Raw genomic sequence first — 23,605 nt, 5'->3', positions numbered from 1 at the left:
ACCTGGCCATCTTCGTTTCAGGAAGGAGGTAAGGGGTTATGCATTCCACATTGAGGATAACTGGGTGATCCTGAAACTATTGTTTTTAGTTGCTAAGTTGTGTCTCTTTTGTGACCCCATGGACAGTAGCCCACGAGGCTCCTCTGTCCATGGGATTTCCCAGGCAAGAATACAGGAATGGGTTGCCATTTCCTTCTCCAGAAACTATTAATGAGACAGAACCTAATATCAAAAGAAATTCTCTCAAGTCAGACAAATATCGAAATCTCAATTTCTCTATCTATTTACAACTAGTTCTCCTGTTTGGCTCTTGTTCTTTGAATTCCTGTAGCCAGAAATCCTACCAGGGCACAGTGGGGAGTACAGTTTAGGCCATGAGATGTCACAGTTACCTCCAGCCTCAATGTCAACCTCCTTAAAAGTTTCAATTGTCAGAAAAATGCTAGAAAGTAGAGACTATTAAATTCGATGAGAAAACAGGCCCAGAGAGTTTAAGTAATGTGGTAATGGTCACATAGCCAGTAAGTAATAGAACCAGGATGTAACTACAGAAGTGACAGTATCCAGAGACCTTACTCTTTCCACTTACCACACTTTTAAAATAGCTGTTTCAACATTTTAGACACACCTTTAAAACCTATCTATGAAACTATATGGCATATAACTACATAAACTAATAGACCATATCTGTGGGAAAACCCCTCAATTTTCCTGTTGATAGTCATGAAGATTCACCCCAAATTATCACTAAGTGTTTTTTTAACAGACACTTGTATAATTCAAATGTCAGGCTTCCTCACATTAAGCAGTGTCTTTTAAGAGTACTGATTCTAGTAACAGTTGGATACGAAGGATAATGCTCACCTAAGTAATAGAATCTTCTTCACTCTTTATAGAATTAGATAATAAGCCCTCTGATGATACCAAAGAGTATTTCTTTTTGAAATGTTCACATGCAGGGTTTTTCAGAACAACTCACACTAATCTTTATATCCAAGAGCATCCTGTTGCACCCAAGGGGAAATTGTTTTAGAACTGAAAAATTTTGTTCCACATATCCACTGTTATCAGAGAGTATGCTCAAAGCATGTTTTATCAAGGAAAACACAGGGTTGTGGGCCAGTATTTAATCATTCACTTTGAGCACATTATGGGTACACTCTGGGTGGGGTGGTTAGCAAGGTTCCAAGGAGCTAACAGGACTGGGAAGGAGGAACAGAGGACATTCCAGTGCATTTCTCCCCTCTAATTTTTGGCCTTTTTGCTTTTCATCTGTGCTCTAGTCCTCGCACAAACTGATAAAAGCTTTGTTGTGTGGCTCCTCTCATCTTTCCATCAGAATGCACTCTCATGAGCAGCAAACTAATGTAAAGGTGGTCTCTAAGTAGTGGGAGAGGGATGGTCTGTGGGCTCCCCACCACACAGCGGCACATCCTGAGTTCGGTGGAGCCCCGTCATCCTAAGGGCACAGCCTCTGGTCTCTCTGTAGAACAATTGGTGATTTGAATTGCATTTCATTTTGCTGAAGAGTTTCTAGCATATCAGCAACTTGATTGCTGGCAGCTGGCCCATTTGGTACCTTTTCTCAAATCCATGATTTTTGGATGCTTTTCTGAGGTTTTCTGTATAATGCTTTTCAATAGAGACATCCTACTATCAAAAAAGAAAAAAAAAATTCCTTTAAGTCAGACAAATACCTACATCTCAATTTCTCTATATTTAATCTAGAAATAGTTCAGGCACTCTGGAAGTTTCATGGAAGTTGGGAGTCACTCAATGAATACCTCCTGAGCACCAGCGATGAGCAGGCACTATTCCAGGAGCTGGAAATAGAAGTACAATACACAAACAAGCCAAATGATGCCATTACAGTTTGATATACTATTTATTTAGTTATTAATATGGACAGCCTATTATGCAACATTATAGATCTCTTTCAAAACCTAAAATACAGTCTACTATCCAGCCCAGGAGGAGACAATGAACAAGATCATTCTTACAGTAAATGTAGCATAAGCACTCACAATAATCGTCCTTTTCTTGGACATCACAGGGAACAGTCAGTCAAAAGGTTCTTTTACCTCCACTGGGGTTTTAACTTTCTTGAATGACCGCTATTTCAGAGTCAGAAGTCCGCCTTCGAGCCCCCCACAGAGATGTGTAGCATCAGTGTTGGAGAGCAAGGAGCCCGCCTTACCTTTCAGCCAGTATTCGTCAAACTTGAGCATACGGAAAAGGCAGGTATGTCACGGGGGTGTTCTGATTAATTTACAAAGATTGTGTTTCAAAGCTCTAAAAACCCGTGTGGTGGTGGTGGTAGTGGCAGTGAAGAGTATGCTACATTTTGCCAAGGAGGTCTGCTCATCTCTCGAGTCCTGGCACCGTCACTTTTCCATTAGGCTTTAAGATCTACTGAAGTCCTCTGTGAAAAGTAGAGGTGGGAAGTGCTAACAGCTACTAGTATGAAGCCATCTGCAGAATGAACTGGACTGGCTGCTATGGCTTTTATAACCTGCTTCCTTTCTTTAGACAAACATTTCTGAAACTTTTTCTGTATGTCCTGCTAGTTCTCAAAAAAATTTAAAAGGGCTAAGACTGATGAAACTTCTGGCTTTCAAGCTGGATGATGATAAATAAAATCCATTCTCCAATGAGCTATACTCAAATTTCTCAGTTGAAAACAAATGCCAAGTGATTTTTAAAGACATGTGCTGGACAATATTAACTGATGGAAGAAATTCCGAGGTGAAACTGTACATATACCAAAATCTAAAATACAGGCAAAAAACAAGATGTATTAGTGTAATATTCTTCAACCCCTTAGTTTTCTGTTGAAAACTACAAATGTTTTCAGCATCAGGCTACTGATGATGGCCAATTAAATATGAAATTAAAAAACCTTAGGAAGTCTTGCCAAGTTTGTGGCAGTTTCAAGAGTCTACAAAGGAAGAAGAAGAAACCATAGGGTAAAGAGTGAGAGCGTTGGACTTTATTTAATTCTAGGTACCATGGATTTGACATTAGTAGGTAAGACTAACGAATAAGCAGCCATACAGGTTTTTTGGTCGCTGTGCTTTCCAAGCACCAATAAATGGAGCTTTTTTACTATTAATCCCATCTTTCATGAGCTGATCAGATCCTGCTGCATTCTCGTTTGTTTCTAATTTACCAGTACATGAGTATGCAGTTTACCAAGGGTGAGGAGCAAGTCACTGTGTAGTACCAAGTTTACGTCATCACAGGACTACAACATGCACGTTCTACTTAATGGCGCTCAAGCAACAGGAACACAAGAAAACAGTTATGGGTGGAGACTTGTTCTTGACGAATTCATGTTCACACTAACTATGGGTTTAGAAATCTTACGGGGCAGGTCCCTACAGCAGTTCTTCAGTTGGCATTGGAGCGTTACACGCATGCACAAGTGATGTGGAAGAGGATGGCGCAGAAGAGGCAGCTGGATGGAGGACAAGGGGAAATGAGAGGGATGCCGGGGGGCAGTTCTCAGCTTTCCACAGCAAGCCTCTGCTCTGTGAGAGAGGCCTGCTGAGCAACGCTTTTGTTCTCATGACTGCGAAGTTTCGACACAACGTCTAGAAAGGCCAAATCCTGTACCTCCTTGTGCAGAGATTCTGGAAGACAGAAACAGGACAACAGGTATGCTTCTATTAGATTGTTCTAATCTCACTATACACACTACCCAAAACATATACCCAGAATGCTTGGTTAAATGATGCTGAGTTATAAAAATAGATCTGTTTTAAATTTTGTGGCAAATAAAAAGGTTTTACCTCTCCAGAGGGAGGGGAAACACGTATACTTACAACAGACTCATGTTGCTGGGCAGCAGAAAGCAACACAACATTGTAAAGCAGTTATCCTCCAATTGAAAAACAAAGTTATACCTCACCTCCTTTCAACAGATTTCTGTGATAGTAGACTCCTTTTCAGATTTCCTATCTTCTTTCTCTTGCTCTATTTAACGTCAATTACAGTAAAATACAGGATTCCTCTCAAGGCCAGTAAGTTTAATGTAATTAGCATTCCTCAAGCTGGTGTATTTATTTTGATAAAACTTGAGGTATAAAACCAGTTGGAGTAGCAATACTCAGATTTTAAAATAATTGATATTTGTAGAGCATTCCATCCAAAAGCAGCAGAAAACACTTTCTTCTCAAGAGCACGTGGAACATTCTCCAGGACTGACCACATGTTGGGCCCCACAGTGAGCCCTGGTAAATTTAAGTATCTTTTCTGACACAATGCTATGAGATTGGAAATTAAGAAAAACTGTAAAACATACACATGTGGAAGCGAAACAATATGCTATTAAACAACCACTAGCTCACTAATCACTAACCACTGAAGAAATCAAAGAGGAAATTTAAAAAAAAAAACCTAGAGACAAATGAAAACAAAAGCACAAAAATCCAAAACCTATGGGACACAGCAAAATCAGTTCTAAGAGGGAAGTTTATTACAATACAATCTTACCTCAGGAAACATCTCAATCTAGTTGTATCTAATGCAACTAGAGAAAGAAGAACTACCAAAAACCCAAAGTTAGTGGAAAGAAAGAAAGACTTAGCAGAAATAAATGGGACAGACATGGAGAAAACAGAAAAGATCAATGAAGCTGGTTCTTTGAAAAGATCTTGATAAACCTTTAGCCAGACTTGTCAAGAAAAATGGAGAAGGCTCAAATCAATAAAATTAAAAATGAAAAAGAGGTTATAATAGACACCACAGAAATACAAAGGATCATCAGACTACTACAAGCAACTATATACCAATAAAATGGACATCCTAGAAGAAATGGACAAATTCTTAGAAAGGTACAATCTCCCAAGACTGGTCTGTTTATATATTTTTCCATTTGTTTCTGTACTGGTGCAGTAACAAGAAATGAAATGGAAAATGTGATTAAAAACTTCCCAACAAAAGTTCAGGACCAGATGGCTTCACAGGTGAATTCTATCAGGTATTTAGAGAAAAGTTAACACCTATTTTTCTTAAACTATTCCAAAAAATCAGAGGAAGAAACACTCTCAAACATTTTATGACGCCATCATCCCTGATACCAAAACCAAAGATACCACAAAAACAAGGAATTTACAGGCCAGTATCACTGATGATCACAGACAGAAAAATCCTTAACAAAATATTAGCAAACCAAATCCAACAATACAGTAAAAGCTTCACTTGAAACTACCACAACACTGTTAATCATTATTATACTCCAATATAAAAAAAAATTTTTTTTTAAGTCAGGGGTATGTAATGTACACCATAGGGAATACAGTCAATGATACTGCATTAATTTTGTATGGTGACAGTTTATTAGACTTATAGTGGTGATCAATTCATATAAATGTTGAATTGCTATGTTGTATACCTGAAGCTAATATCGTATGTCAACTATATTTTAATAAAAATTAAAGAACAAACAAAAACTCAATACATTAAAAAGATCATACACCATGATTAAGTGGGATTTATCCCAGGGATGCAACACAACAAAGTAAAGGATAAAAACCATATGATCATCTCAATAGATGAAGAAGCTTTTGACAAAATTAAGGACCTATTTATGATAAAACCTCTCCAGAAAGTGGGCATAGAGGGAACAGACCTCAACATAATAAAGGCCATATAAAACCTACCTTACATCACAATACAAACATTAAGTCATAATAGATCAAAGACCTGAACATAAGAGCTGAAACTCTAAGAAACTTAAAACTTTAAAAAATTTAAAGAAAACCTAGGGGGAAAACTTTACATTATTAGGTTTAGTAATGTTTTCTTGGATATGCACAAAAAAACCTAGGCCACAAAAGGAAGAGAAACTGGACTTCATCAAAATCAAAAACTTCTGGGTGTCAAAGGACACAACAGTGAAAAGGCAACTCTTGAAATAGGTGAAAATATGTGTGAATCATATGTCCAGTAAGGATTTAATATATAGAACATATAAAGAATTTCAACAACCAACAAGAAACAACCCAAATAAAAAATAAGCAAAGGATTTGAATAAACATTTCACCAAGAAGATAAGATATACAAATGGCCAATGGGCAACTAAAGATCCCCAACATCACTAATCATTAGGGAAAAGCAAATCAAAATTATAGTAAGTTACCATCTGACACCCATTAGGATGGCTATCATCAAGACAAAATAGCATACTAGTGAGGATGTAGAAATGGAACCTATGTGCACTTCTGGTGGGAATGTAAAAATGGTGCAGCCACTGTGGAAAAAGGTACAGTGTTTCCTCACAAAATTAAACTAGAATTTTGTATATATATGCAAACTAACTGAAAGAAGGAGCTCATATTTGTGCACCCATGTGCAGAGTGGCATTACTCACAACAGCCACAAGGTGAAAATAATCCAAATGTCCACTGACTGGCTGAATGGATAAACAAAGTGTAATATATACAAACAATGGAACATTCTTCAGCCTTAAGAAAGAATGGAATTCTGACATGCTACACATGAGCCTTGAAAATATCATGCTAAGGGAAAATAAGCCAGACACAAAAGAAAAAATATTGTATGGTTCCACTTACATAGGGTACAAAGAGCAGTCAAATTCATAAAGACAGAAAATAAAACTGTGGTTGCCAAAAGCTGGGAAGATGAGTGACTAGGAAGTTATGGTTTAAAGTCTACGGAGTCTCAGTTTGGAAAGAAGTAAAAGGCCTGGAGAATGATAGGGATGACTGCACAGAGAAGTGAATGAACTTAATTCACTGGACTCTACACTTAAAATGGTTCAAATGGAAAATTACATGTATATTTTACATTAAGAAATGAACAATTATGAACATACTTGAAACAAATGATATCAGCTAGGAAACAGAAGATATAAGGAACAGAAATTTTTGGAACTCAGAACTATATACATGTAGTGGGTATGTGTATTGCATATATACACAGAAGTAGAATTGCTAGGTCATACAATAATTCCGTTTAATTTTTTTGAAGACACAGTGGCTGCAATAAAAAGCTTGATAGGCTCAAGAACAGAATGGAAAAGACAGAAGAAATAATCAGTGAACTTTAAGACAAAGCAATACAAATTACCCAGTCTGAGCAAAAGAGAGGTAACAAGCTGGGAAAAAATGAACAAAACTTCAGAGCCTTGAGGGATATAACTAAAAAGCTCACATTTGTGTCATGAGAGGCCTTGAAGGACAAAAGGAATAGGGTGGGACTGAAAAAGTACCTGAAGAAATATGGCTAAGAGCTTTTCCAAATTTAGCAAAAGACAAAAAGCCTATATATTCAAGAAGCTGAACAAACCTTACATAGGATAATCCCAAAGAAATTCATGCCAAGACACAGTCTAGTCAAACTTTTGAAAACTATTAACAAAAGAAAGTCTTAGGACAGAAATGACACCTTACCTATAAGTGAAAAACAAATCCAGAGATGGTGGATTTCTCATAAGAAATCATGGAGGCTGGAAGAAAGTGGCATGACATCTTTCAAATTTTGAAAGAAAAGAACTGTCAACCCAGAATTCTATACAGAGAAGATATTTTTTAGAAATGAAGAGGAAATCAAGATACTCTCAAAGAAAATGAATAAGTGAGGAACAATAAAGGAAATGACAATTTGTTACAAGCAGACCTAACCTAAAATAATGGCTAAAGGAAATTCTTTAAACAGGAAGAGAATGTTTTTTTTAAAAAAGCAATCTTGGAACATCAGAAAGAAAGAACAGATATAGCAAAGACATAGATAAATACAATAGCTTTCCTTTCCTCAAGCGTTTTCTGGATTATCTTTGATGCTTGAAAACAAAAATTGTAACACTAATGTGGTTCTAAGTATATAAATGAGAAATATCACCAAATTGAAAAGACACATGCACTGGCACCTCCATGCAGCATTATTTACAAAAGCCAAGATACAGCAGCAATATAAGTGTCTGAGGGTAGATGAATGAGTAAAGAAATGATGGTGTGTTTGTATGATGGAATACTACTCAGCCATGAAAAAGAATAAAATCTTGCCATTTATGACAGTACGGCTGGACCTTGAGGGACTTCTAAGTGAAATGAGACAAAGATAAAGACCACATGATCTCTCTTATATGTGGAATCTAAATACCAAGTTCATTAGATACGGACAACAGATTGGTGGTTACAAGGGGCAGGGATTGGGGGTTGGAGAAATGGGTGAATTTTTTTTTTTTAGTTTAAATATTAAAAACTACAGTAATTAAAAAAAAAATCCAAAGAAACAGTAAATGATTTTTGCTTACTGATTAAGCAACACACACTTTTTCCCCCTACTTATTTCCCTTCCAACTTGGATTTCATATTACAAAAAAAACCAAATTTACCAGTAGAGCAAATAATATTTCTATTTTTGTCTAACAGAACAAAAATAGAAAGAAAATTCAGAAAATTTTCTGAAAAGAAAAATTCAGAAAATACCCAAAGACAATACTCCCTAACTACCTAGAGACTTAACACAAGAGCATCTTGACCATTTATTTATTGGTCAAATTGAGAAGGGATGCACTCTTTTTAAGGAAAATTTTAACATCTGGGGGGTTGCCCAAGCAGGATTTGTGGAAAGTATCAGCAATTATTTCAAAGCAGAGGAATACTGGGGCGTTAGTCGGTATAGCAGAACACAACAGAAAACACTACTATGGGCAATGCAGACAGAGCCATGTCAGCAACATCCAAAAAGATGGAGCTGCAAGCCAAGGGATTCCATGATTTCAGTTGCTTTAGCATAGCTGACACAGCTGCAAAGAAAGCCACCTTGACCTGATGCCATTACACAGTCCCCTCATTTAACTCTCCTTGTTCTGATCAAAGCTCATCAAGCAACCCTTGATGTCTGTCTGCCCTGAAGGAGTCAATGCACCAGATGTGCATTTGTGGTGCTCCGAGATCAGTGGCAGTCATGCTTCTCATTATAAATGGGTAAACCACCATTCTGGTTTTGTACCTGGATGAGGTGAGCCTATCTCAAGAGACAGATCCACTCTTGGTGTATGCAAAAAAAAGTCTACCTAGAAACCCAACCCTGCCCATCAAGGCTAAATTCCAGAGATGCTTTCCTGAAACTCACCCCCCTCTACTGCCCACCATCTTGGCTGTTACCATCACCTTGAAAGTTGCTAACCAGACAGGCCCATTTATATTCACCACTCCTCACCCAGCACCACTGCAATGTGGTGCTTATTTCCTTCACAGTCTTGGCTTCCTTGTCTAATAATTGGCAGTAATGATTCTGACAACCAACTCTGGATGAAATTACATAATCCTTAAGCATTAAAAAAAAGCACAGGGGATGACAGAGTGGATTAAAACACATGACCTAACAACACACTGCCTACACTTCAAATACAAGATACAGCAGACTGAATCTAAAAGGGTAGAAAAGGACCGAGTGACTGTTACTCAAAAGAAAGTAGGAGTAGCTATATTAATATCACATAGACTTCAGAGCAAAGACTACTACCAGAGACAGAGAGAAATGTTACATATTGATGGAAAGGTAAATTCTCTAGGAAGGCACAGTGATCCTAAAGGTATATGTACCTACCAACAGAACTGCAAAATATATGAAGCAAAACCTGATAGAACTGAAGGGAGATAAAGACAGATTAACAATTACAGTTGGAAACTTCAACACCCCTCTCGATAACTGACAGAAGTAGTAGAAAATCAGCAAGAGTATATCAATAGAAACACCAATGCCAAGCAAAAGGATCTTACTGACATTTATAACACTCACCACTCGGTAACAGCGGGATGCATGCTCTTCTCCAGTGTCCATGAAATATATACCAAGATATGCCAATTTCTTGAACAAATTCCTTAGCTAATATCATGGTACACAAAATCAGAACTTGTTCTTTATATAAAATATTTTAGGGGGTTAATGAAACTTAAACCTATTAATTTCTTAACACTGACTTTTAACCTATATAGTGCTACATAATTTTTATTACCAAGAATCTTTTGAAAGTATTTGCAATGTAAAAGTAACCCTATATCTTCCATAAATTTTAAATGCTTTTAAAACCCAAAGCCACCATTTACTATTATTTTATATTTAGTGTCAACCATATGTTGAGGAACATCAAATGACGGAGGACACACGTACCAGATCCCATGAGAGCACAGATCAGGACCATGGAATTGTATTTGATTTCAGGAGCACTTCTCTCATCTGCTAGCAGCCTGTGCAAGATCTGTACAAGCTGAGCACTTTCTAGGTCTTTCTCAGCAGTACCTGGAACATGAAATAAAGTATCAGTTATATTCACTGGGTATACACCTGGTATACTCTGGCTAAAAATTGCTTCCCCTTTTAGAAAATGATCATGTTAAACCTTCTGAAAGGAACTGATAAGCAGAAAAGATGGTATGATATACTATGTACTATCACCATCTTCAAAAATGATCATGACCAAATAGGCACATGAAAAGATATTCAGCATCACTAGTTATTAGAGAAATGCGAATCAAAACTACAATGAGGTATATCACCTCACACCTGTCAGAATGGCTACCATCAAAAAATCCACAAACAACAAATGCTGGAGAGGGTGGGGAGTGAAGGGAAGCCTCCTGGACTGTTGGTGGGAATGTAAATTGGTAGAGCCACTATGGAGAACAGTATGGAGGTTCCTTAAAAAACTAAAAATATAACTACCCTCTGATCCTGCAATCCCACTCCTGGGCATATATCCAGAGAAAAACATGGCCCCAAAAGATACATGCACTGCAGTGTTCACTGCAGCACTGTTTACAATAGCCAAGGCATGGAAACGACCTAAATGTCCATCAACAGAGGAATGAATGAAGAAGATGTGGTGTGTATGTATACACACACACAACGGAATAGTACTCCGCCATTAAAAGGAATGCAATAAGGCCATTTGTAGCAACATGGATGACCTAGAGAGAGTCATACTGAGTGAAGTCAGTCAGACAGAGAAGGAGAAACAGCATATGACACCCCTTTACCTGGACTCTAAAACAAAATGATACAAATGAATTTCCTTACAAAACAGACTCACAGACTTAGAAAACAAACCCATGGTTGCCAGGGGGAAGGGATAGTTAACAACTTTGGGAAGGTCATGTACACACTGTGATATTTAAAATGGATAACCAAGTGCTTGCTTCGGCAGCACATATACTAAAATGGATAACCAACAAGGACCTATTGTATAGCACATGGAACTCTGCTCAATGTTATGTGCCAGCCTGGATGTGAGGGGGATTTGGGGGAGAATGGATACATGTATATGTATGGCTGAGTCCCTTCCCTGTTCACCTCAAACTATCACAACTTTGTTAATCAGTTATACCCCAAACAAAATGTTTTAGGTGTTAAAAAAAATTTTTTTCTTTAAATTATCATGGCCAATTGTGTATCCTTTATCTCTCTTCTTATCTACCTATTCTTTATAGTCACATAATTTCCTCTATATGTATTCTAGAATGTATCTTTAAGAGAACGCTACCCTGAAATTCCTATCAAAATTCCAATAGGATTTTCTAGAGAAAATAGATAAGCTTATACTAAAATGGTGTGTGGGAAACCACAGGTCCTAAATGAGGTAAACAATCTTGATAAAGAATAATAAAGTGGGAGGAAGTCCTTTATTTGATATGATGAAGGTCACTATATAGGATCAGTTATCAAGAGTGTGGTGTTGGTGGAGAGACAGACACACAGGACAAAGGAACAGAAAGAAGACCCTAGAAGCAGACCCACAGAAATATGCTCAACTGATTCTTGACAAAATCAATTCAGTGGAGGAAAGACAGCCTTTTCAACAAATGGTGCTGGGGCAAGTAGATCCATAAGCAAGGGAAAAAAAGAAAGAAAGAAACCCTGACCTAAACCTCACATTTTATATAGATATTAACTAAAAAAAAGGATCACAGACTTAAATGTAAAACTACAGGACTTTCAGGATACAAATAATCCTTAAAACTCAATAGTTTAAAAAAAAAATTAGAAAATGAGCAAAAGACACAGGTATTTAGCCAAGGAATATATAAGATGGAAAAGAAGTGCATAAAGATGTTCAACAATCGGTAGTCTTTAGAAAAGTGGAAATTAAAACTACATGAGGTATCACTACGTATCTCTCGGATTGACTAAAATTTTAAAAATTAGGGATAATATTAAATATTGGTGAGGGTAAAGAGAAAACTAAGTCACTTATACAGTGCTGGCAGGAATATAATTTTTCCAGAGCCACTCTGGAAAACAGTTTGTTATTTCTTAAAAAAACAAACATGCAGTTACCGTACAACCTAGCAGTTATAACTCCTAGGCATTTATCCAGAAAAATGAAAATTTGTGTTTACATAAAATCCTGTACATGAATGTTCTTTGCAGCCTTATTTTTAAAAGTCCCAAAGTAGAATCAGTTCAGATGTCCTTCAATAGGTGAATGGTTAAACAAGTCGTGGTACATACAAATCATAAAATACTATTCAGTAATGGGAAGGAATAAACTATGGTCACACAAATCAATGACTCTTTAGGAAATTACGCTGACCAAAAAAAGCCAATTTCAGAAGGTCATAGACTATATGATTCCATTCATACATTTCTGAAATGAAAAAACAAATTTAGAAATGAAGGGTAGGTTAGTGGTTTCCAGGGATTAGGAGGGTAGGAGGCAGGTGAATGTGGTTATGAATGGAGGATCCTTGGGGAATTAGAATGTTCAGATACACCTACACAGGTGATCAAGCTGAATTTAACATAAATAGAAATGAGTACAAGTAAAACTGGGGAAGTCTGAACTAGAGGTAAATTTTATCAGGGGTTGGGATGTTATACTAGGTTTGCAAAATGTTACCACTGGGCAAAACTGGGCAAACTGTGAAGGTATCTTTATTATTTCTTTTAATTGCATGTGAATTTACAATTACCAAAAAAAAAAAAAAAAAGGACTCTTTAAAATGTTGCTTTAATACTATTATCATACAAAAATTTTATAATTCCTTAATAGTATCTAAAAACCTGAAAGGATACAGGTTTGGAAAAATATGGTTTTCAAAGTGTGTTGTATGTTAAAAAGGTAGTATGGCCTTATTTTTAAATCTTAGGCTCAAGGAGCCTAGTAAAAACTAGGTGATAATGACAACAAATGTAATTATGTATTATCATTTTATATAGTTCTATGATGAGGTAATCTGACTCAGGCAAATGCTCAGTTATTAAGAAGAAGGCAAAATTAAAGCCTATTTAGAAGATGCTAGTTATGAAGGGCACAAGACCAGATTCACCCCAGGTTGGTAGGGCAAGGATATTCTAAAATTGCTTCATCACTAAGCCATTTTACAAAATCAAGTCATGAACTCTGTTTGGCAGTGTCCTCACCAATTCTCACCTCTTCGTCATAGTCTCTGATGAAGTAATCTCCCGTACCCATGGAGGAAATCATAGGCTAGGCCAGGACTCAAACTGACTTCCACAGCATCTTTAACTTAAGTCACCAAAGTGACATACACCTTCTTGAAGTCTTGTGTGTGCATGCGTGCTTGCTTAATTGAGTCTGCCTCTCTGCGACCCTATGGATTGTAGCCCACCAGGCTCCTTTGTCCACGGAATTTTCCAGGCAAGAATACTGGAGCAGATTGCCATGTCCTCCTCCAGGGTATCTTCCCAACCCGGGGATCGAACCCACATCTCCTGCATCTCCTCCTTTGGCAGGCGGATTCTTTACCACTGAGCCACCTGGGAAGCTTGAAGTCTTTTCTAGCTTTAAAATTCAAGAAAATTTTACATCCTATGATTTTTAAAAAAAATCATATAGGGTTTTAAAGTTTATAACCTGTTAGGACAAAAAATTCAAATCTCTCATACCTGAAATCTGAGTAAATCTGACATTAGAGGAAGATATACCATTTTTATCTTTTGGCTTCTCCTTCCTGCGATATTCCCCACAGTGAGAGTTATGGACATAAGTCATCACTTAGAACTGATCAGTTAACAGTATTTACAGTATCTCTGAAGGGAACAGGACATGTCTACTAAGTCTACAGGCCTCCTTTGTGTAAGGTAGCCTCAGGTCTTACCTCAGGCCATGTGACTTTCATTGTCTCCAGCTGACTACCTATCAGAGCTTGGTTCCTGACACAAAGTTGCCTCCCATAAACTAGATGTCTATGAGTGAGCTTTTCCTGAAGAATTCTGAGTAACAGGGATACTGCCACGAAGAGACTAACTGAATCATTTAGACTCTGCTTTGGGGGAACTCTGAGTGTACATACACAGAAGAGTGACATAAAAGGTGAAGATTTAGAATGAAGGTGATGCTATAAAGCAATAGGAACCATGGTGACAGACAGGAGACCAGCAAGAGACAGAGTCAGCAGTGTAGACAAGAGAATCTGAGTGGCTGGAAGAGTAGCAAACTCTAAACTTGCTATTGTATTCTAAATAGTGTTTCATTTTTCCATGAGGCCTGCTGAAATTCCCTAAGTGCCTAAAATCTGAGATATCATTTAAGAGTCAAACTAACATTAAAGCATTGCCTTAAAAATGTTACCAAAAGAACAACCCAAAGGGACACCTATGGTGACAATCTATAGAGTATGGTTTTCCATTTACTCAGATATAGTATAGACACACACTGGCAAAATGCTTCTGGTCAAAGGTTTTGTCTGACTTCTATTCCACGCCTGTGCTTCCTTTCATCCAAGATAAAAACAGGAGAAAATAAGTTTGTCACTGGGGTACTTACCCAATTCTAAAGCTGCTATTAGTGCCAAAGCAACAAGGGCTTCATTCTGCATTATTACATGTTCACTAGTTGCCATGGTAACTAGATGCTTGATGCCACCACTTTGTACAATGGTTTTAATTACATCCTACAATAAATAAGTATCATGAAATTATAAACTTTAATTTTAAACATAAACTGCATTACAATCAGTCAATTCACTCTTGAGTGGTTTTCTGACAGTGTCCCTATGAATCATTACATTTAACCATAATTTTTTTTCTTCATAGAAAAGAAGGAAAAAGCTTTTAGCTTTAAATAAATTCATCAAAAAATGACAACTTAAACTACCTAAGCAAAAAAGACCACTGCAGTTCATATCAAGGAAGAGAGTTTCAGAAGCTAACAAACAAAAGTGCCACTGACCCAGATGTTCACCTACCATGAGATCAACAAAACAGAATAGATCTTGGAATAATAATAATAAAAAGTTCTTCCTTTCAAATTCTTATTATTAATATAATACCAGGTGGCTGCTTTTCAGATGAATCAGGTGAAGCTTTTTATGTATGTATGTATGCATGTATCCACGTAGTCTTAAAACCTTTGTTGTATCTGACAAAGTAAGATTACATACAACAGGACTTGAGGAGAACTTAAACCAAAATTCTGTCTCCCTCATTTCTCATAGTACCTTCACCTCTGTCCTTTCCAGTGGCAGTGGGGCAGTGGGCTCCAGACTCAATAGATCTTACCGACTTTGAGTAAATTACAAAAGCTCTCTGCATCTCAGAGATATCACTTGAGATAATGTAAGTGTATATCTCATAGGTTTTTGTTATACAAAATTACATGAAAAGCACACATAAAAGTATACAGCAAAGGCTAGATGAAAAGAAATGGCTACACTTATTTCTAGTACTCACTTTTGTCTTCATCTCACTTAGGGTTTTGTGGCCTTCAAACTCAAGTCTTTGTTGGCCTGACCGCCACATGTAACAGGAATTTAAGAGTTCCAGATTCAGATGCCAAAATATGTCTGTCTGTTTTAATCTAGTTAACAGAATTATGGTTTGCCTAAACGAAACCATTGGTAAGCGATCTCATGGAATGGAGCAAAGAGTTAGGGTAAAGACTCCAAAAAGGACAGAAGAGTGATCTGGGAATAAGCAAGTTAGTTGGAATGTCAGTTCTTCCCATAGTCTCTCATTTTGATGAATGACATGATGACCCCACCTGGTCCCAAGCCCCAAACGTGGAATTATCTCTAAAACCTCCTTCTCCTTTGACCCCAATGTTGAATTCTGTCAGTTCTACCACCCATATCTTTCTCAAATCCTTCTTTTCCATCCTCACTGCTTCTATTAGGCTGAACTATATGCTATTTGTTTCTTCATGTCAAAATGGTCGAATATCAGCAATTTCAAATTACTCAACCCAAATCCTTAGTTCAGCCCTTCATCATCTCTCATGTATATTTTTGAAAGAGCTTTGTTTTCCTCGCCCCTAGTAAATAAGCTGTGGAGTCATCTTTCTAGGAAAACCAAGTAATGGCACCCAGCTGCTTAAAATCCTTTGGGAGCTTCTTAATTCTCTACAGAATCAACCTGGCACATAGTTCATCTTAATCCCCACTTCTCTTCCCCTTTGGTGACTGTCTCTGGGCCCGACAGAGTATAGTAATGATGGAGAAGAGTTAAGAGGAGGACCACAGGAATTCATTTTGCTCTTCTTTCTGAATACTTTCCATCTCGTCAACAATACGCTTGGTCCTGTCCTGGTGTCAATGAAATGGATGGGCTTTCAGGCTGCTCTAGGTGAGACCGGTGGTAGGAAGGTCCAAAAGTTAGCAGCGGTTTTTGCTCCAGGGAAAGACACCAAGAGATAGCATGTGATGGGAAGGAACATTCTGTGACCAATCAGCTGGAATAGCTACTGTGGTGAAGTCAATTATTTATATGAAGGAGATTTACTCAAGACAAGGAGTACCTTTAAGATTTTTTTCTTGCCATCTTTTAATCTGTTTCATAAATAAATGAATGGTTTCCTCAGACTTACTTTTGATTTACTGTGTCGTATGAGGGCAGAGAGCAGTCTGTTTGACTCTCCCATCACACCAGCATGATCTTTGGCTTCACACCACTCCACCAAACGCTCCACTAACTTAACATTTTTTCCCAGTTGTTCAGCAGCTTCTGCTATAGGAAAGAAGGCAAACCACAAAGGAATGAGTCACTATAGGCAATCAACTAAAACAACTAGTTAAAGATGTAAGAGTGTGAAGGAAAATTACAGGTCTAAAAAACAGAACACAACAATATTGTTAAATAAGAACTGCAAAATACTGTATCTAATGGATTATTGAGATTTTTTATATAAAGTTACGGACTTTTATACAAAAAATGAAATAACTTTATACTCTTTTGGCTCAGCCTGGTAGTCTGTTAGTACTCTGGAAAACCATACCAAAGAGTTTTCAGCAGTACTCTAAGGAATCAATACACATAAAGTTTAGAATTTAGAAATAAATAAATATAACTCATTCCAAGGATTAGTTTTCATTATTGTTTCTGTAAACAGAAACATGATCTCCCTGTTTGTAAAACAAATTAAAAATTTTTTTGAATGTTACTGTATTGAAACAATGATTTTGAAGACAAGGGAAAATCAGTATAGAAAATGCCAAAACATAAAAATTCCCTTAAGAACTGTTGGTAAGTCAATCTAAAACCAGATTATACCTACAAATGAAGAGAAGTGCAATATAATTTCCATTTAAAGACAATTATAACAAGTATGGAAATTAATTAATGGGGATCTAAAACCAATCTCTTTTGCCTTTTATTTGCTACTTATCTCTATGATTACATAATTCTGAAAGCTAAAAATAGATCCTTTTTCATACAAAACATACACCTTAGGAAAGAATTTCTCTTACCTTGTGCATCTATTAACATTCTTAATGTTCCCAAGAGTTTGAACTGAACCGGGGGCATTTCAGATTTAAGGAATTTCAAAACTGCCTCCGTGACTCCAGCTGATAACATCTTTGCTTTATTTACAACTAGAGAGAGAGAGAGAGAGACTGGTTAAAATTATGTTAGCATTTTTGAGGATAATCATTCAATTTAATATAATTTTTAAGTGTCTTATTAGCTTTAAGGCTCCATGTTACATTTTTCTACTTAAAAACAATCGTATTACTTTTCTATTAATTTTAAGAATGGGATTGGGAATGGGAGGTCTGGGGGATAAATACCCTCTGTCTATAGAAGCACAACATACAAAATCACATATACTGGCTTTTAAAATCTAATTAAAAAAACTAATAATTTGTAAAGGAAATCTGACAATGTTGCCTTCATATTTACAAAAAGCATGATTTCTCAACTTTAATAAATGTCTCTTTTTACCTCTATCCTTGATCCAAGTGTGTTAATATAGATATTACAGACATTAATAAGCCATCTTAATCTGCTACATGAAACAAATTTATATAGATTGCATTTTCATATGTTACACTATTTTTACCTAACCAGAAATTTATCATTAGAAAGTAGAATAACAGGATAGTTTTAACTATATCCTGTATTATTTCCCATGATAATGTTATTTTGAAAGACTAGTAATCCAAAAAGGCACATTAAGGCTAGTTAAAAAAAACTGTATGTCCGTACCCACTGCTATATTTAAAATGGATAACCAACAAGGACCTACTGTATAGCAATGAAACTTTTCTCAGTATTATGTGGCAGCTTGGATGTGAGGGGTTTGGGGAGAAAATGGATACATGTATATGTACGGCTGAGTCCCTTTCCTATTCACCTGAAACTAGCACAACACTGCTAATTGGCTACAGCCCAATACAAAAAGTTCAAAAGGAAAAAAACTTCATGTCTGCTTGTAGGGAAAAAAGTTCTTAAAAGTCATCTTTAGGGGATTCTATGAATTGATATTATCTTACCTCAACTGAAGATACTTTAAAAATCTTAACTATTACAGCATGATGAAAATCTGGGAGTTCACAAAATGTAATAGAATATTTGAATAATCTGAAAAAGGAAGATTGTGCTCGTACAGTCTCAGAAAACGTCTTTAACATATAATCTCCATTTATTAGTAAGAAAAACGTAAGCAATCTGAAGACTATGGCTTTCCTTTTCTTGGTCAGGGTAGGTCCACAAATCACATAAAGTAAATATCTTTCCAAAAGAGTAGACTTTCTCTCTTACACAGCTGGCTCCCGTTCTTGAGGCTTACCCGGGATGGCTAGGTTTCTGAGGGCACTCAGTGCTGCATGCTGAACCGTTACGTTGCCATCTTCTACATGTCTGTCCAATAAATCCATAAGTGTTTCTACAATGCCATTGTCTACCATGTGGATACAATTTCCATCTAAGTAACAACAGAAAACATTTTTCCCCTCTTTACAAATATGTATAAATATTTTGTAATACTCATGCCAGCCCATTATCTACATTAAGGAAAATGGAGCTATAGAAAAATAAAATGAATTCCATCTCTTTCTCACATCAGATTTACGAGATTTTTGTTTGTTTACTGAGAAGTCTGATTATAAGATTCTTAAAATAGATAAAATTTTTAAAATTGGCCCAAAAAATCTCTAGCTGAGATCCTGACAGTATGTCAGAAGATGAGGAAGTAGAAACCACGTGCTTAACGTGTCCTCCGATTGTTTCCATTTATAATGAATTATGCCAGTGTTCTGCCAATGTTACAGTAATAGTACTCTACATTTTGTTATCACGGTTGATATTTATTTTTTAAAGCAGAATTTCTGAAACATTTATAAAACAGAATATTATAATGAATTACTATTTAACGCCCATTTAGCTTCATGAATTATCAATATTTTGCAAGTCTTATTTTCATCATTAAGGAGCTAATGATGGTCCCCAAAAAGACAGAAGGAAAAATGGAATAAGTCATTATTAAAACATGCTATAACAAGAGTTAATACTCAAATAAAATCAAATTAAAAACAAAAGTAACTCATATTTCCTAGACATAAGTATAGAATAACATACTTCCTAGTATAAGAATAAGTTTCTAGAATGAACAGCAGTAGTATCAGACTTCAGAAATATACATGAAGTCTGGTGCCTCTGAAGTATTATTTAATATTCCAGCCTAAACCAGTAGATCACCCACACTTAAGTTCTGTAGACATAAGAGTATAAATTGAGGCACAATAATGAATACTCAGGTTATTAAAACCAAGATAAAATCTAAATCCAAAGAGCATATCCTTCTAGATCAGAAATATATTAGCATGGGACTAAAGTTTATTCATCTCTGAAGTGTAGAGTATTCAAAAAGAAGAACTTCAAAGTCACTGTTCATTATCTTTAAACTATTAGCTCTTAGTTGAAGTGCATAAAACATGTAATTTGTTGGGCAAGTCACTATTAGTATTTCAGATTTCTGAAAAATTAAGGTAGTAGTACACACAGATACTGCATATGCTTCTGAACTAGGTTTAGTACATGTTATGGCAAAGCAGAATTCTAAAATATAGAAAGCCTGATTTACTAAGAATGAACTAATATGCTTACCATTTCTGGCAAAATTTGCAATTGCCAATGCTCCAGCAAGCTGTAGCTGGTGGTTATTTGATGGAATCCAAGATAGTACCCTTTGAAACACATTACCTTTTCCTCCTTCAAATAATTTCTGCATGGATTCATCTAGAGATAAATGAAATAGATACGAGGGAAATACTTAGGAGTGACATATCCATATTCTTAACTGAATACCCAACTGGGAAATCATATACTTCACAGTCCACAATTCATAAAGGAAGAAGTAATGGCTCTTTTTATAATAAACTTTTAGTAGAGACTGGACAAAAGGGTTTAGAATTTTTCTATTCTAAATCTCAAGTAGCCATCTAGCTTTTAGATCTTTGGCATCATAGGTGTCTCTTCTAAATGACAGCTCTTTAAATACTGTGTAAGATAGTAAAGACTCCTCCTGTCCAGGTTCATTATCTCTAGTTCTCTTTATGATGTGTTTCAAAATCATCACATCAACAAGATTAAATGTGACAGGAAAATGAGAGAAAATGCCTAATGAAGTATTTATAAAAGAGACAATAAATTAAAAAAAAAATCTGACAATCATTTTCTTTTATTGGCATAAATTACAACTCACCTCCAAGAAGTAATAAAACCATTAGATCCGAAGCAGTTTTGAGCTCAGCAATATCCTCCTCTTTGTCACTATCCACTTTCTGCTGAACAATCTCCAGTAGACATTCTACCAGGCCTGATTCAACAAGCTGTAGTTTAATAGCATCTAAAGAATAATGTGAACAAAATAACCAAAATTTAAGATGAAATAGTTCTGGTGTAAGCAATTTATTGTTAAGAATTATAAGACACCAAGAAAGTACATGATTTAGATAATGCTCCTTTGAAGATTTGAGTTTCAAAAGGAAGTATCAGACAGTGCAGCTTAAATACACAGGGCTTTATTTCATTTTTCCATTTGCTATTATGTCACTTTTCACAATGTCTGGCAGCACCTAAACAAATTGATTCTCAGCTCTGAAGGCAAGTAATATCTACTGTTATTCTAGAGATTATACTCACATTTGAAAGGCAACACTATAAAATATCCCACACTGTTTTATAAAACACACACAGATGATATATCAGTCAAAATATATCCACTAATGGAGTTTGAATACCAAGATATTGAAAGAGGTATTGAAAAGAGGTATTAGTAAATTTCAAAGTATATCACAAGGTATGTATATTTGGATTCATATTTATACATTGTTATTTTTCTAGGGCAGTTAATTTATAACTTTCTGAACTTGAAAAGTCATGTTTTAAAAACGGGCTTCAGGTCTTCATTAATTTGAAGCTTTCTCAAGTGATGGGAACGTAGTTCATTATATTATATTTGCTCTACATTTGAATAGAGCAAAATTTTCATAATAAAAGTGGAAAGAAAAAATAACTTTGAAATTTTTTGATGAATAACTAACAAACTAAGGAATTTTAGAGATTTTACATCCCAATTGTATTTTAAAATACTATCTTCATAGCAAACTGTATTTGTCTATCGAATCAATAGTTTACACTCCTAATATCTTAAATATTCTTTCATTATAGAACATATTTCACTGAAGATTTTATATTCACGTTCATATCTGTCTCCCCCAATTCAGCAGATATTGTATATACTTCATTCATCCTTGTGTTTTAACCTAAATTGGTCTACTTAAATATTTTGGGTATATTTGATACTACTTAAGATAAATGTTGATCAACTGAACTTAGAAATGCATTAGCTACACAGATATTTTCAAACTTAATTTTATTGTTTAGTCAGATTTTATTTTAGCCTTCAGTTTCCCTAAGCTGTATATGCATATATCTACAGCAAGGACAGTGTAAGCTTGTTACTTGGGAGAAACAGACCATTTTTCTTTTTTCCAAACTTAAGATTTTCTCTTTCAGACCATTTTAATGTGTAAAAATTTGGCCTTTTTTCCCTATCACTAGGACCACTGATCTTCTTTGGCATATTATTTCAGAATATACAGAATATTCAACCTGGAATATTTTTTTATAAGGTATACTTGCACTGTGCCATGCTGGAAGTAGGGCGTTTCCTTGGTTACAGAATGATAGAACTAGAAATATGTGGTGACTGGAATTGAAAGCCATGACGAAAAAGCCTTAAAAAATACAAAAAACCTTGAATTACAGAAATCCCAGTTTAAATGTTGGAATCACTCTCCTTTGCATACAAGGAAACCAAGGATGATATGCTAAGGATAGTCCAGACACAAATTTTCAAAGTTATCATTCAGTCCACTTCACAGTTATAAAACACAACAAGTGAAGATAGTGGAGAACAAAACAAATAAATAAAAACAGTTATTATGAAAGACTGCAAGGAAGGTTACAGGTCATTCTCTGGCATAAAACTACCTGAAGGTCACATTGAAAATTTCCTATTTGGCCAAACCACCAAATGAGATGAAAAATAAATTCCTCCTATAAGATCTAAGGCATGCAGAAAATATGACATGTGCTAAGGTTAAACTATGAGATCTTTCTTCTCAAAGTTTAACTGTAATCACACATATATATGGGACACTTAAAATGCCTTATTAAAAAGGATGAGCAAGGCATTCTGCCAAAGAAGAAAGCCTAGCACACTTTTATCAGTACAATTCTGCCCAAGGACATCTACTTATATCACTACTATTTATGTATCATGTTTTATATATATATATGTATGTGTATGTGTATGTGTATATCTGTATGACTGTATATTTAAAAGTCTTTTCTAAGTGGTGGAAAAATCCCACAAATTCAACAAAGTGCATAAATATATGTTATGCATAAGTGTGAAAGTTGCTCAGTTGTGTCTGACTCTTTGCGACCCCATGGACTATACATACAGTCCACAGAATTCTCCAGGCCAGAATACTGGAGTGGGTAGCCTTTCCCTTCTCCAGGGGATCTTCCCAACCCAGGGATCAAACCTAGGTCTCCCACATTGCAGGTGGATTCTTTACCAGCTGAGTCACAAGGGAAGCCCAAGAATACTGGAGTGGGTAGCCTAACCCTTCTCCAGCGGATCTTTCTGACCCAGGAATTGAACCGGGGTCTCCTGCATTGCAGGCAGATTCTTTACCAACTGAGCTATCAGGGAAGTCCTTACGTTATACTTAATCAACTATTATTATTAAATACATTAAATAACCACAGAACTATCACCTAAATCAAGAAATCCATCACCAAAAACCCGAGAAACCCCTGTGTGACTTTTTCCTGTCACATATGTCCCTTTCAAATCACTACCCTGATTTTTTTTACCCTGATT

At 36.0% G+C, this 23,605-nt stretch overlaps 1 protein-coding gene across 1 annotated transcript in view; it reads right to left on the bottom strand.

Moving 5' to 3' along the window:
- Positions 1–1,866: 1,866 nt before the first annotated feature.
- The window catches only part of RAP1GDS1 (Rap1 GTPase-GDP dissociation stimulator 1), a 121,927-nt gene continuing 100,188 nt past the window's right edge, over positions 1,867–23,605 (bottom strand). The window contains exons 7-14 of the mRNA XM_043438461.1: positions 20,912–21,055; positions 20,314–20,445; positions 18,998–19,132; positions 17,676–17,801; positions 16,796–16,935; positions 14,759–14,885; positions 10,144–10,272; positions 1,867–3,632 (exon numbers count right to left, since the gene is read on the bottom strand). Coding sequence (XP_043294396.1) covers positions 3,505–3,632; positions 10,144–10,272; positions 14,759–14,885; positions 16,796–16,935; positions 17,676–17,801; positions 18,998–19,132; positions 20,314–20,445; positions 20,912–21,055 — 1,061 coding nt within the window. The 3' untranslated portion in view covers positions 1,867–3,504. The remainder of the gene's footprint in view (positions 3,633–10,143; positions 10,273–14,758; positions 14,886–16,795; positions 16,936–17,675; positions 17,802–18,997; positions 19,133–20,313; positions 20,446–20,911; positions 21,056–23,605) is intronic.

This window comes from Cervus canadensis, chromosome 19, assembly GCF_019320065.1.
Source record: "Cervus canadensis isolate Bull #8, Minnesota chromosome 19, ASM1932006v1, whole genome shotgun sequence".
NCBI lineage: Eukaryota > Metazoa > Chordata > Mammalia > Artiodactyla > Cervidae > Cervus > Cervus canadensis.
This window is presented reverse-complemented; position numbering and strand designations above follow the sequence as displayed.